Source organism: Theobroma umbraticum, unplaced genomic scaffold (assembly GCF_002168275.2).
Source record: "Theobroma umbraticum cultivar Fairchild unplaced genomic scaffold, ASM216827v3 scaffold_89.0, whole genome shotgun sequence".
Classification (NCBI taxonomy): Eukaryota; Viridiplantae; Streptophyta; class Magnoliopsida; order Malvales; family Malvaceae; genus Theobroma; species Theobroma umbraticum.
The window spans coordinates 755,670-776,484 of NW_018397271.1; the positions used below are offsets into that span (position 1 = coordinate 755,670).

The 20,815-nt window shown below is 34.0% G+C and overlaps 1 protein-coding gene across 2 annotated transcripts in view; it reads right to left on the bottom strand.

Moving 5' to 3' along the window:
* LOC110426517 (protein ZINC INDUCED FACILITATOR-LIKE 1-like) overlaps nt 1-20,815 on the bottom strand; it is a 28,387-nt gene that overhangs the window by 7,249 nt on the left and 323 nt on the right. Inside the window, exons 1-16 of one of the 2 annotated variants that reach the window (XM_021441755.2) lie at nt 20,721-20,815; nt 20,599-20,639; nt 20,004-20,064; nt 19,803-19,905; nt 19,549-19,651; nt 16,626-16,679; nt 16,489-16,551; nt 15,444-15,493; nt 15,254-15,329; nt 12,813-13,025; nt 9,670-9,757; nt 8,741-8,826; nt 8,536-8,643; nt 6,722-6,766; nt 6,510-6,598; nt 4,769-4,812 (exon numbers count right to left, since the gene is read on the bottom strand). The exon at nt 20,721-20,815 is cut by the window's right edge and continues 323 nt beyond it. In XM_021441755.2, the coding sequence (XP_021297430.1) occupies nt 4,769-4,812; nt 6,510-6,598; nt 6,722-6,766; nt 8,536-8,643; nt 8,741-8,826; nt 9,670-9,757; nt 12,813-13,025; nt 15,254-15,329; nt 15,444-15,493; nt 16,489-16,551; nt 16,626-16,679; nt 19,549-19,651; nt 19,803-19,905; nt 20,004-20,064; nt 20,599-20,639; nt 20,721-20,815 (1,319 nt within the window). Of the gene's footprint in view, nt 1-4,768; nt 4,813-6,505; nt 6,599-6,721; nt 6,767-8,535; nt 8,644-8,740; nt 8,827-9,669; nt 9,758-12,812; nt 13,026-15,253; nt 15,330-15,443; nt 15,494-16,488; nt 16,552-16,625; nt 16,680-19,548; nt 19,652-19,802; nt 19,906-20,003; nt 20,065-20,598; nt 20,640-20,720 lie in introns of those variants that run through there. The other variant, XM_089785309.1, reaches the window with a different exon arrangement.

Below are 20,815 nucleotides of genomic sequence, written 5' to 3' on the forward strand. Positions count from 1 at the left end.
AAGAAAATTTTTTAAGAAAGACAATGATGAAAAGGCATCAACTTCAAAAGGTATGACGCTTATTGGAGGTGTAAAGAAGGATAAGGACAGTGACAAATGCCAATTCTACGACAAACTTGGGAATTAAAGGCCCAATTGCAAGGATTATCTTAAATCCATCAAAAGAAAGAAACTAAAGGAAGCTTCCACATCAGGTATGAATCATATTGATTTATTTTTCACCACTTGATATATGATACCTTACTTTTTATTAATGGTTTTAATATGTATGACATATTGAAGGAACTAATAACGAGGAGCAGTGAAGAATAGAATAACCTTAGTTGATGGTGATCAAGTTTGTCGACCAAAATTAAATTGTGGAATAATAAATAATTTTAGCACATTGATTGTTTTCATGACATAATTGTCAAGATGAGATGTTTTGGTTTTGAACTTATGACTGAATATTTTATTTTATGTTTAAGAAACATAAATTTATATATTGCTAGCGTGAGATACTTTACTTATATATTTATATATTTACATTACATCTCATTTTATCTTTGAATTGTTCTAAATTATTTATCCTTAAGTATAACCTTGCATATATGATAATCAATACTAAGTCATGATGATAAGATCATTGTGAGATTATTTTTCTTTTGATTATTTATCCTAAAGTATAACCTTGCATATATGATAATCAATACTAAATCATAAATTTATATATTTCTTTTGATCATTGTGAGATTATTTATCCTTAAGTATATATTGCTAGATGAATTTACTGAATAATCCAACATGAATGATTGGATAATAATCTCTATTCAATGTAATAAATTCAAAATAGTTGAATACATTGAATAAGATAAACATATTTTATACACATCATAAGATTAATAGGAGTCAGATCAGTTACTCATTAAAAGTGTATAAGATACATTTTCCAATATTAGAAAAACAAAATAGGACTAAAGGGTTAGAGCCTAAAAAGGGACTTAACAAAATAATTTAAAATAACATGTTAAAGGAGTTTAATATACGGAGCATCCTAAATGTTAAAAGCGACATAAAGTCATAATTGTGTAACTGTATTGGACTGATTCCAAAAGCAAGAGATAACTATACAATTATATCTATAATTGGATACAAACCTTTTATATAGGATACAAAAGAAAAAATATTTGGATCATTGGTTTAATGAACCAATAAATGATTCTGAGTTGTTAAAGTAATAACAAAAGCCATAATATTGGAATCAAGGTCTTATTGTGGTCTAAATTAGTATTTCGATTATGATAATGGAGATTATCAAATATATAAATTAACATATTTTCAAATAATGCAATTTGAGTTGTTCTTGTAGAGACACAATTGCTAAATGAAAAAGTTCGATATCGGATACATTAGCAATTGACTCAAGTGCAAGTAAGAGATTATTAGTATATACCCTTGAACCAATTAGATTAGTCAAGAAATATATATTATCATTTAATGCATATTTAATCAAATAACTATACGTGATAGAGGTTTTTTTTCATGTTAGTGCAATAATATGAAATTATTAAGTGCTAATTAGATAAAGTCCATGAAACATAAAAGCTTAACTAGAGAATTGTGAAGTTGCTACAATGATCATATCACTATACATTAAAGCCACATTCTTCAAATTGTTCTTAGTCATTGTATTATCAAGACAAGGCATTGAAAATACTCAAAGACTAGTATATGTTAAACCTCTTTACTTGAAAAGTAAGCAATCGATCTCATAAATTGAAATATGTGAGATACTTAAGGATAATATGTAGGCACTTGTTAAAGAACAAGTTCACTGAACATGATCAGCTATAAAAACTCCATTTAGTATTTCACTCAAATGTATATGAAATATGTTCTCACGTGATAGTCGTGCAACTAATTCTCAGACTTGAGATACTAAATCATCTTATATGAGGAATGGCATTGATTGCACCCTTACGGGTTTTAACACGATCAGACTCCTAAACAGGGTATTTTTGAGTATGCTATGAAGCATGCAAACGTAAATGAATAGTCAAGAAAAGATTCATCACCCCAAGTAATATAAAGAGATGTATTTCACTTGTTCTCAATTTTTAATTAACTTGTATAAAATCTTTGACCAAAGCATGATAAATTTGAGAAAAGTTAATTTTTTAAATTTATAAAGTTAGTAATGAATTATGAAAACTAATATGAAATATCATAAGTAGACACTGAGCCATGTTTAATGATATATTCAAGATATTTGATGAAAGATTCGTATTACATTAAGAAGCTTATCACTGAAGGGCTTTGTCAAATTCTTTGATTGACTCTCTAACATTTAAGTGGTTATAATGTATTATTAGATATCGCTAATGATCTATAAATATAAATAAATTATCAAATTGATATTTGATTAGGATTTATATTTATTGCCAATATTTTAAAGGCCTACGGGGTTACACATATTAAGTGACATGATTAAAATTAAATAAGAATAATTAATTAAGTTGGAATAATTAGAATAAACTTAAATAAAGTAAAAAATTAATTAAGTTCACAGAGACTTAATTAAATTAAAATACAACTGTTGTATTTATGGTTACAACTACGTTTCACTAGATAAATATATTCTGTTAGTAAACTAAAACTCTAAGCTTTCAACCACTTTTCAAACGTTTCGTAAAATAAAAAAAATAATTTTCTTTGTCTAATAAAAATAATAAGATTAGACAAGAACTCTTGGTTGTTTTGTTTTAGAAACAAAAGTTGCTAGCACAAGTAAATAGAAAAAATCCTACTTTCGAGAAGATCTTATTCGGTCACTGTGTGGATTACTGTTAGAGACCAAACACTTGAGTAGTAACCTCAAAGGTGAAGAAGCAAAGATTTTGATTTAATTGACTCTTAATTACGTTATCTAAAGTAAGATATGTAACTCTTAAACTTATGAATGTTCATAATTAATTTAAAAATTGCATAAAAAGCACAAACATTGATACTATAAGATTTAACTGTTTCTCTAATTAAATGCTAGTTTATTATTCCATTGCATTATATTTTTAATTTCTTAATTATTTTCATGTTGAAACATGAGGTCGAATACCAACAATCACTACTTATCGGGGAAGGTTACACCCTTCAGAAGGGTGTGAAGCAACCTTTTAGAATTAGAAAGGTGGTGCCATCCTCCTTGAATAATATGGCACCTTTTGAAGTGAGAGATTTTTATTTTATTTTTATTTTTACTACAAGTAGTATTCATGTATTTAGTTATTTTATATAGGTTAAAAAAATGTTAAAAGAAAGTTTAAGGCGACCTTTATATATTTGGAAATATGAAAATTACACCTTTTCCAATTGTGAGTGGGAGTGGCACGGCACCCTCATGAAGATGTTTTAGTGTCTTGCACCCTCTTGAAAAAGGGTAGCATTGGACCCCTTGAAGGGGACAGCATTGGACCTCGTTGAAGGGGGCAGCATTGTACCCCTTTTAAAAGGGTGTATGCTGCCCTTGAATAAGAAAGAAGAGGTAAAGTTGCACCCCTTAAAGTAGGGTGCCATGTCACCCTCAAACCAATGTCAATACATTTTTGTTTAATTATTAATCATATTTTCTATTAACACTAATTTCATATGTATATATACGTATTAAACATATCATAGGAATAAGAAATCCAAAATTCAAATAAAACATCCTAAGTTATTGGGTTTAACTTTAGAATCTTGCCATGTATCCTAGAGTATAACGCCTATACCCTTTGCATGTGAATAAACATTAGACCAAAGATGTAAGAATTAATCCATACAAATTGCAAAATAATGATAAGATTATATGATGACAAAATCATGCATCTACTGTACCCTTTGTGAATTAAAATTAAGTCATGAGGCGATAGGTTTGATATTACTACTTTAGCACGTGCCCAAAAGGTAGTGGTAGATGAGTGCTTCAGATAGAGTGTACTTTGATGCCCAATGTGTTGTGAGTAAAAGGCATTGGAATATGGGTCAGGCCAAATGGATACAACCCCATTAGGACATCTACATGGGCATATTAACTAAAGTGGTTAATTAAGTCAAGTATAGCATTCTAACTTTTAACTAGGGTTGAGTTAGGATAGGATCTAATAAGTGCTATGCGTGTGTAACAAATAACATGTGCCATATAGAAAGTGACATACTCGGAAAATGAACTTAAGATCTAGCATTCTAATTATCTTAGTAAAGGTTCTTTCCTAAGCTCTCTTTAGTCTAATGCTTGGGTAGCCACCAAGAACCTAAAGACCTAGATTGTGGACAACTCTAGCAGCTACTCTATTGATGAGAAAGATAAAGAAGCAATCAAGAATAGATCAGGACGCAAATCCGTGGAACTTCATGAAGCCAGCATTGATCAGACGGTATTCAGAATTTGAACTGCCCTTGGATTAGGTGAAACCCTAAACCTATTTATTTGCTTCAGTTTAAGGGGAGAAAAATGATATAGCAAGTCGCAAAAGCAAAAATACCAAATGGAGCCTAAAGAATTGCAAAAAACCAAATGTCACTCATTCCTTAAAGCATCAGAAATTAATTCCTATTATATTCAAATTAGACGAAGCATTTTCAAAACAGCTTCCCTGAAAATTATCCAAAATTTTCAACTTTAAGAGCATACTAATAACGGACCAATATGCAAATGGTTGATAGGAAAAACTATCCTATTGATCTAGGATAATGTGCACTCCTACAGTATGCTATTATGATACTAGGCTTTAACCAGCAATGTAGATTCTTTTACCTGGAAGAAAGAAAGCATCCTGTCGATTCTGTGCCCAAGAAAAGCTGTAAAATAAGTAATACTGATTACTAGATTTGAACATTGCTAGACTAGTTCTAACAAGGCAGTATATCAGATCAATTTAATTATGAACAATGTATATATATTTGAAATTAATTATTGTACGTATAACACTGTCAAGACCAAAAACTATTATCACAATTAGTTCAGCTGCTAAGGAATCAATGGGGTATGGGCAAGCAACAAAAAACTTAATTGTGATGTCAACAAATATCAGCATAGCAGAAAGATGACCAAATGATATTGGATAGCACAGGGATGACTAGATGATGATGGTTACATAAGGCTGCAAAAAGGGTTAGATTGCACTCTTATCAACAAATACTTCAGAATGGGTGTTGGTACACATGAAAAGGATTGTGGTTATGGATTGGTTGTCCAACAAGGACAAGAAGAATTAGAGTTCACTACAAATAGTAATTATGTCTTATAATCCATCATCTATTCCTTGTTTACTAGATCCTAGATGCACATGCTGCTGCAATAAGAAAACGGAATGACATTTGAACCCCAAGAAAGCAACTTCAAATCTTTAGGATTGGAATTAAGATAAATATGTGCTAAGAGTTTCTCCATAAATGAACTCTAAGTGTGCATATTATAGAAGCATCTCCTTAAAAATTAATTCTCCTCCAGATTTTAAGTGGTGCTATATCCCCAATTTTCTTCAGGGCTTGTTGAGCTCTTATAGAAGCAGTTTCTCATCCAACTTTCAAGTGGCGCTGTATCCCCAGTTTTCCTCAAGGCTTGTTGTGGCCTTTTATTCAAATCGAACATATTTACACAGGATGCTTCAAAATGATATTAAAGCCTAAGTTCTTTTTGTTGCCTTATTTTGTACTCCATGTGATGAGCCCATTTAATGTTGTTGTATTGGGTCGACATATGAGTGGGAATGTTAGGCAGTGTCATACCGCAGATGGACTTTTAGGGTTTGTTGTGGCTTTATATCCATATTGATCCTCTCCAACAATTTCCCTCTCCTTCTTCTTTCTTCTTCCTCTCCTCCTGATTCTCTCCAATTTTCTCTCTCCTCTCACCCCCTTGCTCTATCTACTACGACATTTTCCAATCCCAACTATTCTCTATAATCAGCCCTCCTTCCCTGTTGTTGCTCTGCAGCTCCCAACCCCTTCCCCTCTCTCTCTCTCCAAGAATCCAGAAAGGAAAACAAAAAAAAAAAAAAGAAAAAAACCTAAAAATACCCTAGAAAATGACAAGATTTTTTTGAGTTCTCTGGACTCAATTTTTAATGTTCTTAGATTAGATTTGGATTGGGTTGAGTTCAAGTTCGGCTGCGAGTCAGCTTTGCCAGCTCTAAATAGGAGGGCTGTTATCCTTATTTTTATGTTTCTAATTTACCCCTAAAACATTTTGCTTTAAAAATTGTATTTACTATACAATGGTGTCAGAAATAATTTTGACTAATGACCACAAATCATCCCTTCTAACTCTTAAATCTTGCATATATATAACATGGGAAAGGATAAAATCCTATCCTATTTGTTGCTTTGCAAACAGAAAACATAGGATAGGATGATATCATCTAATCCCATCTACTTCCTTATCTCATCTTATCCTTCCATCATCTTGGCTACCAAACTCATCCATAATGTACATGTCGCTGCATCTCAAATTAGCGGAGTTAGAGTGCAGCACCAAATTAAATATGAAAACTTACAGTGAACCACCAGCAGCTGGACCAACAGCTTTGAATATGGACATAGCAGACATGGAAATTCCATTTGCAGCTCCTCTTTGCTCTTGAGTCTGATATCAGGGTTAAGAAAAACATTTAGGGTTTAGGGTTTAGGGTTACTTAGAAAATGACTAGAAACTACAGAACATGAAAAACATCAGCATACACATGTATGAAGAAGGAAACAAAATTACCACAGCTCTGTTTTGCAGAAGGAACAAGCCTGTAGTGATTGATACCTGGTTACATTATAGAAAATGATACATCAAATGTAGAAGGAGAAACACAGGCAGATATGCACTTTCCCCGTTTTCTTTTTAATCCCTTTTTGACAACTAAGCAGAGATGATTAAAATTTTGCACAATGAAAAAAATTGGTTTGTACACATAGTACAGATAGACACAAGTTTCCTTTGTCCCTTCTCATGAATTTATGAACTTACAAGTCTGCGTCTATATATGAATATCACCAGCTCCTACTTGCACAAAAATGTTTGTAGTATTGGAAAATCTCTAGGAAGAGAAGCTCAGACCAAATATATATAAAAGTCACAACCAAGAATTTCTCTCTCATCTAATTTTATACTGCTTTCTAATTCTTCGGTGAAACAATTGTAAATCATCCAATGAAGACTTTTTGACATTAGAAACAAACAAGATGCAAGCAGATCACCAAACATGCTGACTGGAGATGGCGCCTCTCTCTATGTGTGTGTGTGTGTGTGTGTGTGTGTGTCAAACTTTCACTTATTTGGTAATATAAAACTGTAAAACAGATAAACTCAACTGACCCAAAGTATTCACTCAACATTCATTAGCGTAAAAAGATCGACTTTTCAATAATCTAGATTCAATCTGTGCTTAAATTTTCATGGAGAATAGAGATCATAGGGATAAAACGTGGAAGCCCATGGGCTAAAGCTATATCCTATGACAGGTAAACAATTCAGCACAAGAGGCATCAGATAAACAATTCAGCACAAGAGGCATCAGAAGAGTGGCTTAATTATTTGAGAAGAAATGTTGTCTCTAACTAATGTCAATCATCTCTCAAGCTAGTCCAGACTCCAGATTCTGTTCTGTCAAATAGAAATAGTAAAAATTGCTGAATTTCTTTTTCAATAAATAAAAAACATTTAAAATTAATAAGATGGGAACTGGTATCAGCCACAAAGTTCTAAATTATTCTTAAAGATTCAAGTTGCTGTTGCAGGAGTTTCATCTCCAAATATTCAGAAAACTCTATCCTATGGCTTGGTTCACAAAGATTTAATACAGAAAAAACTTGACAGCAGATCAGGCACAAGCAGGCTAGAGTGGACTAATATAAATTAATTTGGTTCCGTCTTCACATTCCGAAGCACTCTATGATTGCTTGGTTATGAATTCTCAATAGACTGTCTACTCTGCCCAGATTGCAGCACTGGTGTTACAAAATACCGCTTCTCTTCTGTGCAACCTTCAGAATGAAACCAAAGAGGCAAAGACCACTTGTTTTCCGTTATTCTTTCTCCAACGAATTATGGTATGAAGTTCTTCCAAAGTTTCAAATCCAAAGAGCAGTCGGTGACTCAGATTTTGACTTCAGTTGGGTTCAATCACATTTGAAGTGGAAGACCTTCGCAATTTAGGTGCTTAAATTAACTTTATCTGCCTATTTATACATGATTTGAAGAGCAAGGATGGCAGGAAGCACAGTAAAACTCCTAATTCTGTCAGTAATCTAGTCTCTCAACTTACTTATGTGACCATATTAAGATGCAGCACCAACTTCTAGTTAGCAGCCAATTCAGCTAATATTGCTTTACGTCAGCAGCAAGGGACTCAAGTTTCATTTTCTTTCTGATGGTCCAGTATTATGAAAGGTTACTAATTTGTGGGTTTTTTCTCTGTAGGTGAATATTTGCTTTGCATGAACTGCAGCAGTATTTCCCTGCTTCTTTAATAAATAAAATTTCTTCATCGAAAAAAAATGCATTTAAAATTCTCAACTTGAGCTTGGACTTACAGAGAGCACATTCTTTAGCATAGATGCAGAGGCAATCAAGAACATGAGGCTCAAGCCTTTTAGCATAGCTATAAATGGGTAAGTGAACAGCAATGGTATGGTCAAGACCTACAATGGAACAAGTAAAATAGTACATGAAATAATTCATAAAGGAAAAAAGACAAACATATAAATTAAAAAAAAAAAAGGTGCATTAAGGAAATACCGCTCCTAAGCGAGATACCATTACTGGTCCTACAGTCCTCTCTATGAGTGGGTACAAAAACAGCTGGAAGAGCAGCAGTCCACAGCCTGACAGTTATAGGACCGAAATGAAGATAGAAAAGAAAACAAAAACAGTTATTGATGCAAAGCTTAGAAATATATTTATACTTTTTTGTGGATTAACACATATGCACAGATATGCATTTTACTTGAAGAAAATTTCATGTCATAAAACAGATGCCTCTTTTACCTTCTTTGCAGTAAAGTAATCTACATTTTATGTTTATGCAGAAGTCCTTAGAATTTAGTTAAGTTTTTTATCTGCCAAAGCCCAAACACTGGCTATTTCCGGAATACAAATTTTCTATATGGCTAACCATCTGTAATTCCCTTCGTTCATGACATGATAATATCGAAAAGCAAGAAAAGCTCAAAAAAAACCCTAAACAGAGGATAGTAAAAATTGCTTCAAAAAAAGAAGGACATAACAATTTAATGGCCTTCTAGGAGAGCATTGGAAGAAATAAAATTTATTTACAAAGAATTCTGCACAAAGAGTGATTGTGATTTATTTTCATTATTTTATGAGCAAATTCATTTTTAAAGTGCCAAGGTGAATGCCAGTGAATTTCTGATGCAAATTCACTTTACTTTTCTCTGGCTAAACACATCCTTCAGCCGTGTGTCCAGAGAACTTTTATCTGCTGAAACTAAAACAAACCCCAACAAGTAAACATCATGTCAAATGAGACCCAAAACATTCAACAATGGAGAAAGGTTAAGGTCCTGAAAGCTAATATTTAAAGAAGGTATATCTGATAGACAATATCGACATTCTCAATTGCTACACAAAGATAAAAGGTTGAAGATTAATTTCAGTGATGTTTATATACATTGTAGTTCACATGCAAATGGCACAATGTTACACACCTGAAATTGCAAGAACTTCACCAACATCTGCAGTGGAATAGCTCAATCCTCCATTCTTCCTAGGACTGACTGCCCAAAGTGAGAAAATCTGCAGAATGGTACTTGAGTGAAAAGTTGAAACCAAGACACGTAATCAAGAAATAATTAGCTACCAGGACACAAGATTCAGATGTAACAGAAAATAATTTCATACTTAAATCTATGGCCAATTTATGTCCAAGTTAAAATAAGTTCCACAAGTACGAGAGCAATTTAAGAGGAGGGTGATTTGCATTGATAAATCTTTCAGAACCCTTTTCAGAAAAACCTCAAATATTAAGTTCAAATATGGAAAGCAAGTCAATAATAAGCACAATATAATCTATAGAGTGAAAAGAGAGAGAACACAGCCACATTATAGTGGTTTGGTTCGACACAAGGAACCTTCATCCACTACCAAAACCATCCAAGTTAATGATTTTAATTTAATCCAGTAAAGCCTTTTAAGGATCAAGCTTAACCTATACACCAGCTAGATTAACAAGCTCTAGCAAAGCTTTCCTAAAGTGTTTCATTCAAACAAGCCCAAGGTTTTCCCAACCTTACCAGTTCACCATATACAAGAGTCACTCTCCTTTTATAAAGGTCACAAAGAGAAGATTTACAGCTCAAATAGACCTCTAAGGTAACCACAGTCAAAATACCTGAGAGGTCCCTGTACCCATACGTTCAATTTACTCCCTCTACTCCAATTTGCAGCAATTTAGTCCCTCGATTTTAGGAATTGCTCCAATTCAGTCCCTCCACCAAATGGCATCCAATTTAGCCATTAAATGGGATGACATGGTGCTAACGTAGCACCTTTTTTGCTGACGTGGTGGTGTGGGGTAGCAGCATGCTAATGTGGCACTGCCATGTCACTCTCTTATTCTCCAAAATATGATATGCTCTTGCTAAGGTTCGAATCCAAGACCTCTAACAAGAACACTATGTTCCTTACCATCATACTTAAGCCCTTACATTTAGTAATTTTTACTTTTGTTTTTTTCTTTCTTTTTTTTTTCCTAAAATTGCATGGTTTTGGTGCCGTCTTATACTTTCCAAATCCCTAGACATAAAAGCATCTTTTTCTCATTTTTTCCTTCCGTTCTCTCTTTCTACCTCTTCTTTTTTTCACTCTCTCCTATAGAGTTTTATAGTTAGGGTTTTTGAGAGCAAAAAAAGGCTCCAAAATGACATAGTTTTAGGGAAAAAATAAGAAAGAAAAAGAGAGAAAAAAAACAAAATGCAAAAATTACTAAAAGTAAGGACTTAGGCATGATGGTAAGGAGCTTAATGTTCTTACTAAAGGTCTTGGGTTTGAACCTTAACAAGAGTACATCATCTTTTGTAAAAGAAGAGAGAGACGTGTTAGTCTCTTGGCATGCCATGTGGCAGCCTCATAACGTGCCATGTCAGCAACCAAACTTGAAAAGATGGCATATGAGAGTGACATGGTAGTGCCACGTTAGCATGCTGCTACTCCACACTGCCATGTCAGCAAAAATGTGCCATTTCAACGCCACGTCAGTGTTGACACCATCATATTTAAAACACATGGGTACTGAGACCTCCCGGGTATTTTGACCATAAAAACACTGAGGGGAATTCACTTGAGAAAGAAAATACACAACAACATTCACATCTTAAAATTTTTTAATCGCAAGCTATGTGAGTCAACTCTGATGCAGGGTGACTTGACTTTTTATTTGAAACATTCGTACATAGACTCTTGTTTTCAGCTCGTGAGTCCACTTTCTCATGCTGTGAGTCTACTTTGTCCATCTTTGATGCTCTCTACAAAAGTGAGTTGACTTTCACAAGCCTGTGAGTCGACTCTCCCAACTTGTGGGGCAACTCTGACCTATATTGGAGCTGTGGAAAAATCACTCAACTTCTGTATGTTGTGAGTGGACTCTTAAAGTCTAATCTCCATTTCTGCTTGAATTTCATCGTGAGTCAACTCGGCACACTGCACTTTAATTTTCTTCATTTTCAAGCTTCAAATCTTCTTAAAACTTCTCCAAATTCTTATTTTTAAAAAGATATAACCTTGTAATTCTCATTAAACAATTTAGTAAACATGTATGGAGTTTTGTAATCATCAAAATCACTCGGCAAATCTTAAAGAAAATCACAAATCTCCAGGAGCCTGACTTAGATCTTCCAAGAAGGGTACCTAGATAATGGGTAGTCTTTCGCATTCACAGTATGGTTAAAGATAATTGCAACTGTAATGACCAATGTTGCAAAAGCTTAAACATGAAAATACTTTCAAGGTGAACTATTCTTCAGCCTATCACATATTCTGCACTAAAAATGTATACATGCAGTGTATAAATGTAAACAGCAAGGGTAAAGAGTAAGCATAAAAGAAAAGAAAAGATTAGGAATAAGCACATGAGGGAAAAGGTGACGGGAAAAACCAAAGAAGCACATTTAAAGCGGTTTGGACACATAAAGAGGATACCTTTAAATGCCCTCATGAGAAAATATAATTTGATGAAAAATACCCATGACACAAGAATGAAAGGGAGACCAAAGAAGACATGGATGGAAAAAATAAAAAAGAGATTAAGTCAATAAGGCACAGTAGCACTAATGATCCGTATAACAACCTCATGCAGTGGTAAAAGGCTTAGTGCATGTTTTGTTCACTAAAACGGTTATTCAAGTTTTAGCGTTTAAATTACTTTTGGTATTTTATATTAAGATAGGGTTATAAGCAGCAATGTTATTATAGTTTCTAGAAGTTTTAAATGTTGGATTATCAGGATTCTAATATTTTATAATTGAGATTTCCTGGTCTTGGTTGTCACCCTCCCTTTACAAATTTCCTCTATTTTGGACTAGATTTCTTCATATTCTTCCCCTTGCACTTTGCTTTCTCAGCTTTCTCTACCTTCTTCCCCTTTCCCTTCTTTCTTATGTATTGTGTATTGTGTAATAAATGGAAAAATAGTGTTGAGATAGTAAGAAAATTTGTTATGTATTGTATAATAAAGAAGCTATAATGGATAAAAGAATTATATAAGACGCATTAAAATATATATCATTTTGAACATAAAACCCTAACACATGTATGATGAAAAGGAAAAGAAAAGCCCTTAAAAATTGAAAGTTACCTCAGCATAGGCCATATCGTGGAGTTGGAAGACACAATATACTATAATAGAAGACATTAAGGGCCAGTTCTTCAAAAGGTTCTGCTGAGAGGTCGGATGTCTTCCTACAATTTGTACTTTTCCATTTGCATTAGGCTCACCTGTGGAGGTCACTAATGCATCATTTAATTTATCACATTCTGTATCATTTCTCTCATGGATGTGCAATGTCTCCTGCAACAAAGTCAAACTCCTTAATTTGTCTGCAACTCTTATATGCAGAATCTATACACCAAAAGACCATAAAGGAAGCAGCATAAGAAGAAATTTCAAAATCCATATTATACAGGAAGATAACAAACGAATCATCAATTCTTTTCCATTTCTTCTATTCTGTGGCAGTTACTACTAGTACCCAGAGGTCTTCTGTACATTCCAACCTCTGCTGAATGCAAGGTATTATGTTGTTGCTTATTAGTATAGAAGACGTCATCAAAATGGTTTTATCTTACTTCGTTTAAGTTTAGGGTTAATTTTAGCCTTATGTTTATGTTGGTATTCCATTCATTGCCAATTGATTTAGATGCTCAAAATGATATCAAAACCAAAGTTGCTCATTGCATCATATTTGTAGGCTGTATGATGGGTGCATTTGTTTTGGTTGTTTAGTGTTCATGGAAGGGAAAGTTTAAGTGATCTAATCCCCACATTGAATAAGCTCAGGCTTTCTTGTGGGATAAATATTCAATTTGGGCCTCTTCACCTATTGTCAAATGGTTTTAGTGCTTGATAACAAGAAAGTAAGATACTGCAGAGAGAAGTGAGAAAGTGGCAATGGACACAAGCAATGAAGGGGTACAGAAAGGGAGAAAGAGGTGTTAGTCGAAGGGAGAAAAAGGTTGTCTTAATCAGTAATTAAGAGTGAGGGATTAATTCTTATAAGGATTTTTGTTTCGTTATTTCAAGTACAATTCTTGATGCTTATACAGAAGTTCACTCTTTTGCATCAATATTTTTAAACATATTATTTCATCTGTTCCCTCACTTAAGAAAGAGCAGCTCAATAGGTTGCTAGTCCATTTGCATACTTGTGGGACTAACATTGCTAATTTGACGAATGCAGGTGTTGTCAAGGAGTAAAAGTTCCTAGATGGACTGAGAAATTACTATGAAAAAGTGTGGTTTGAGAAGTTTGAGTGTTCAGCATTGTCCAAAAAACAACTAAGGAAAGTTAAAATGTCTAAAAAGGGCATGATGTTGAATTATAAAAGGATGAACCATTTTCTTGTACTTTTAGTAAATCATTGTTAAGATGTACCAAAAATAAATTAATCTGAAGTTTAATTTTAAAATTTACAACAAAAAAAAGATTTTTAGATTTTCTAAAAATTTAAAATTGCTTCAAACTAGATATTAAATAGCTACATTTCACTATAATTTTAATAAGTTCAAAGTATCTCAATAATTAAGAAGTAATTTTGTCGTTCAACCAAATATGAATGGACATTTAGGTCATTTCATCTTCAAAAGTGCTTTCAGAGACCATGAGAGAGAGGGAGGATAAAAGAACAGGAAAGACCACAGGGGTTTTGTCAGTAAGAAAAGGAAGGAGACCAAGGGAAGAAGCTATTCAGAGCATTAAGGAAGAAGGAAAGGAAAGGAAAGAAGTAAGAAGCTCTGGTCACACACAAAGTGGAGAAGGAGAGAAGGGGATAATGTGGCTACAGTCACTAGCAATGAAGGGGAAAGAAAGGGAGATAGTGCTGCCAGTAGAAGGGAGAAAAAGGTTGTCTTAATCAGTGATAAACGCGAAGAGTTGCAGATCTGTAAAAGTGGAAAGAAAGATTAAAGAAGGGAAAAATTAAAGAAGGCGGTGGGTCGCAAAGGTAGTGGCAATGGTTCTATTGTGAAGGTTTCTGAAGAAGAAAGTGCCATTGGCTGTGTTGTGGGAGAAAAGGGACAATGTCTTTAACAAAGGAAGACAATTTCCAGAATAAGGGGCCTTTTTTGGGTTGGCTGGAAGTTTTCTGTTGAGCATACCAAGTTTTAGCATCCAAACATCAGAAAATGCAGAAAATGACTAAAAAGTTTACTTATTAGAGGTTTGTGCAATTTAAAGTGCTCTCATAGATATTTAATAGCTGAGGCCTAAAAGAATGTGCAAAAAACAAAGTGGACTGTATTAGGGTATAAAGGGACGACAATTTAATGACTTTCAGAAGCAAGGTGCATATAGCATTAGAGGACATCAAATTAATTACATTAGTCCAGATTCTGTGTATGGGTTTTTATATCTTTCCAATAATTCAATTAAAGAGAAAAGAGTATATATTGGATATAAAACAAAAACCTGAAATATAAAATAACCCATCAGCATCGTAAATAGCACTCAAAACTACATTCAAAGGAATATATATAAGTGAAATATGATCATAAGTTAAAAGTTTGATATGGTAACATACTGGAAGCGAACAGGAAATCAGAAAGACACCAAATGCGAAAAGTGATATCAAAATGCAAGGTAAGAAGTATGGAAACCTGCGATACAATCAAAATTCGGAGTTTCAGCATTCACTATGAATCAGAAAATGTTGCAGTACTGGAAATCAAAAATATTATATCAAGATTATAACTCGCAAAAGTGTTGCTTACCTCCCAAAAAGGGAATCATTGGCAAATATAGATGGGAACTTCTCCGCAGGCTTCCATTAATTTATCAAAGTATAATTGATTAATAAGTTGGGATCAAGAAAAGTAAGACAAATATTAAGAATTCATAATCATTAAACACCACAACCCAAGAATTGCACAAGGAGATTACAATCACATTCCCATCCAAAAATTCCTTAAGATCATTAAAAAGAATCCCAATCTCAATATCTTTTTCGTTGAGTGGTGTAATTCCACATCAATTTAGGCTTGGGTTCCCTATGACTTTATATTCAAGTTGGGCCTCTCCACCTATTGCCAATTGGTATTAGGTTGGATGCTTAAAGACTTTCCATATAACATATTTGTGCTCAAAGTTATATGTTCTCCATAAAACAAAATCATTCTCATAAATTGCTCCAAATGAATTTACATCATAAAAAAAGAAATAGTATCTTGCTAAGGAACACAAATTTAGTCACAGTTAATTAGACAATGATCGGCTAATGATTCCCCACCCAATCAGAGGCAGTCACTAGCAACCATCCATACCATGCTTCACCAGCTTTATAAAAAATGTCAAACAGGCATTCTCAATGGGAAGCATTAGAACCACAATTCTCTTACTTCTATGTAGAATTAGAAAAACACCCAAAAAAAAAAAAAAAAACAGTTTCGAAGGAAGATTTTTTTTATTCATGTGGTCTGGAACAGATAGAAGAATATTACACCAGTTACCAACATGAAGTTCAGAGGTTGGTCAAGAGAAATGCCCAGGGCTTTTTACCTACCACTGCTTGGTCTTTGAATAAACTTCATTATTTGAAGTGGGAAACATCTCCAATGTGTGTGTGTGTATAAAGCACAAAATGTGCAAATTACATTACTAAAATTTTCACTTTTCTCATCAGCTTAACAGATATATAATGCGGTTTTAATTCTATTGTTGCACATAAGGTGTCTATTCATTACTCCCCTACTTCAATACCAGTAAAAATGTGCCATCCTTTACTTCTGAGAGGACCCATCCATGGGAAAAGAAATGTACCTGTGCAAGAAAACCTCCAAGAGCTGGACCAATGACTAAGCCAATGCCCCATGATGTGCTAATCTAAAACGCATATTCTTAACATCATTTGTATATTTTAAGAACTCAGGCAATCAAGGCAAGGAGAAATCTCTTACAATGGACATTCCCAATACTTGATACTCCTTACGGCAAACTTCGGAAGCATATGCCTGGACACAACAATGAATTTCATGTTAACACAAACAATCTCAAATTACAGAAGTGTCAGAGAACAATACTTCATGAAGTATACAGGACTTTTTCTTTTGGTACATATTCATTGTATGCATTGTCAACTAACCACATAGCATAACAAAGAAAAAAGGACTTATCGAAAATCTATGTACAAAATTTCTCCCCATTGAATGGTATTGCAGATAAAGTTTCAACCAAGCAAATATAATTGTCTCATGTAGTCCACAAAACTCTTTCTTCTGCTTTAGCTTTATGAGCACTAAGTGGTCTCTTTTGGGGGTTTGCAAAGCCAACATGTCAAAAAATTGCATTCAGCTATAACAAAGACATGCTGCAAGACCCATTGGTCATATTTAATAAGTTGTCAAGGGCTCATAGACAAGACAAGACAACTTCGCATTCAACACAACTCTGGATGATTATGTTATTTTTAAATCATATACTCCATTTTGATAATACTATTTTTTCCTACAAATAGGGGCATTCTGCATTTGAATGATACCTATTTGAGACACTGATTTTCTAGAATACCAACACCTGAGGCTTTTCATCTTAAAAAAAGACATCAAGGACTTCAAGCACAGATGTTGCCCCTCTCCACTTTCAACCATCCAAGATCAAGTTTTTTCATGGAACACCTCTTTTTAAGAACAGTCCAAGAAGATATCTTGCATTCAGCTATAACAAAGACGTGCTGCAAGACCCATTGGTCATATTTAATAAGTTGTCAAGGGCTCATAGACAAGACAAGACAACTTCGCATTCAACACAACTCTGGATGGTTATTTTATTTTTAAATCATATGCTCCATTTTGATAATAATATTTTTTCCTACAAATAGGGGCATTCTGCATTTGAATGATACCTTTTTAAGACACTGATTTTCTAGAATACCAACACCTGAGGCTTTTCATCTAAGAAAAAGACATCAAGGACATCAAGCATAGATGTTGCGCCTCTCCACTTTCAACCATCCAGGATCAAGTTTTTTCATGGAACACCTCCTTTAAGAACAGTACAAGAAGAAGATATCTGGTATAAATTTAGCCCAATGACTCCCAAAGCAGTATCAATAAGCACTTAGGAATGATGGGGCTATAGATGTTATCAAAGGCAACCAAAGCAACTATCTTGTGATGACATTTGGTTATTTTATTTTAATTCTATTTAGGCACTGATAAACTAGAATTGTTATTTTCTTTTGTTATACATTTTATTGACACTGTCCTGGCAAGTATACCAAGCAGTAAATGGGTGGGAAAGGGGCCCTTCAAGATTATGAAAGGTTGTAACCCAAACAACTCCAGTTGGAGAAATTTAAGAACATATAAAGGGTCCTTTGGAAGTAGGATGAGTTAGAGTTACAAACAAGAGACCTGGAAGAAGTGGAACTGTAGAAATGGTAAAGAAGAAAACTAGACCAGACTCTGTAGTGTGGATTAACATAACAAGTGGAAGAGATAGGAAGTGGAATCCAAGTGGGAAAGTGGGTGACAGGAAATAGGACTCGGAAGTAGATGCTTGGGAATGGGAATTTCGAAGTAAGAAGTTGGGCGAAACACGTACAGCTTTGTATGGAAATTCACTAACTTTCCCAACTTGCTAAAAGTGACTTTCTAAAAACATTTACAGACTGGAAGGTAGAGTTATGCTGCTGAGAGGTTGATACTATCAGATTCCTCATTAAGAATTCTTGATTAATTATAGAGCTATGATTGTAATTCTTTGACAAGTGAGGTAATGATATGTGTGGTTAAAGGGTATGCTGGTGCTCATGCACTCAAGAGAAAGGTTAAGGAGGAGCCCTTAACAACCTCCATATACAAGCCACCAAGCAACCAACATAATTTGCATAAACTAGCAATTTGAGGTTATGTTCCAAGTTTTGGTGTATTTGAATAAGTTAGCAATTTGCAGCAGAAATCACATCTAGAACTATTTCCCCTTTTTAATAGTTAAAGCTTAAACACATGATTACACTCAATTGGCACTGAACCTAGTGGCAACATGGAAAGCCTATAGCCCTTAAATCAATTTCGTTCTCTAGTTCTCTCAGTCCTCTTTCTTATGTTCTCTCTTTTTTGACTGCAACAACTAGATCACTTAGCTTGAGCTTGTATGCTAAATAAGCCAAGCTTGACACTAAATCAAGCTGTGCTTAGCTATTTGAGTCAAACACGCACCAACAAATGCAATCTATGCTACTTTGATGCCTCATTTTTCTTAAAGTACCCTTTCAAGAGACATATTGGACATTTAAAGTAGAAATAGTTAGGAGGATATGACCCTTTAAATAAAAAAGATTGTCTTGCAAAAAACAAAAGAGCATATCCATGCCCAACACTCAATCCTAATTCAAGGCATCAAATGCAACAAAAACAAATGTATCAAATGTCTACTTGTCTGTGTGTAAGCCCATCTTTTAAACAATAAAAATAAAAATCAAACTTAGGACTTCTTACCCTTTGTCATGTTCTCACTCGCTCTGAAAGGTATAATCAAAGACAAACATATAGATTTTCTCTATACTCTTTCCAGACCTTTATAGCATTTACAAGGAAGGGCATCAGTTAGTGTTTTCTTGCCTTTTTGTGCAACTCTTTCTTTCTCTAAATTGTATCCTTACTAGACAAACACCAAATTCTTTAATCATGTTCACATTTCTTAAATTGACATTCTCACCAGAACAACAAAGGCAATCATTCCCCTCTAAATAAGTCTTAAGCACCAATAAATATTCCTTCCACTTCCATAATCAGAAGAAATGAATCTCCATAATCCAAAAATTTGAAAAGCAGATGAACTTGCCAATTAACTATTTTAAAATCTTAATGAACGACATACCCTCATGGGGCCAAGAATGCCACACAAACTTCCAAGAAGAAAGCGTGCAGAAATTGCAACCCAAAAATTTGTACTAAGGCCAAAGAGAGTGTTGAAAATAACCCTGAGACAGCCATCAAGATGTATGAGAGATAAAATAAAATTAAAATAGATATGCAAAATTTTATTTTAAAGTGGCATGAAGTCATGAATGAAAAAAAGAAAAAACAAGTACGTAAAAAACAGAAATTAGAAAACAAAAATCTGGCACTGACACTGAAAACGTGCCAAACATAATTACAGGCTTTCGACCATATCGATCAGCAATCATTCCCCAAAAAACAGAAGTCAAAGCTCTTCCAAACATAAAGGCAGATCCTTCAAGGAATGAATTACGCACAAGAGTTAATGACTTAACAATGCTTTTAAACTAGAGGACTAATAATTGTAGATGATAAACTAAGAGAATTGCTTACCTACATAACCAGCATAGTAACCAATATCTTCCTCCTTTTTTGCAATATTGAAGTCCCTTATCTGTATAAGTCAATAATGCAAAAGCCCACATAAATAAATGGGCCAAACAAGTTTAAAAAGCAACTGCTTCTGCGTCCAATTTCGTGCTGAACACTCATTCATATTTCGAAAGGACACATGGAGATAGGGATCACAGTCAAATTCAAACAGGAGAGTGAACCTTGGAGCAAAAGTTTATGCCCAACTTTAGCGTTGCTCTAAGCATTAACATAGCAGGTCCAAACTATTACACTGACTAAGGATGGCATAGAATAAGCAATACATCGATTGGAACGAACTTTTTTTCTTGGATGTACCATTTTATGTCGAATAACTTGTGCTCGACAGAGTGTGCTATCAGGTTATACGATCAGTAATGAGACTGAATGACCTGTTTCCTTTTTATTATTTTTGAGAATTAAAGGATTCCACATTGTACTACCTTTTTAGTTGTTAAAACGAAATCTTACACATTACGGAGGAAAGCTTTTCAGGCATAGTAATAGTAAAGTTATTTCCTTACATGAGTTTAACATTTCTGTTTCGACAACATACCATGAAATAAAGGAAAGGAAAAAGCGAGGAGATTGGCAAAGCTGCAAAAAGATAAACCCATTTAAGGAAAAAACAAGCAAGGGCTCGATATCATTGCAAAAAAGGACATAGAAGAAGCTTACCCGCAGCAAGAACAATGACCCAGACATAGAATAAATGCTTGAAAGGAACACCGAGGTTGGTCTCCTTAAGCAGCTCCACTTTACATCCTGGGCAA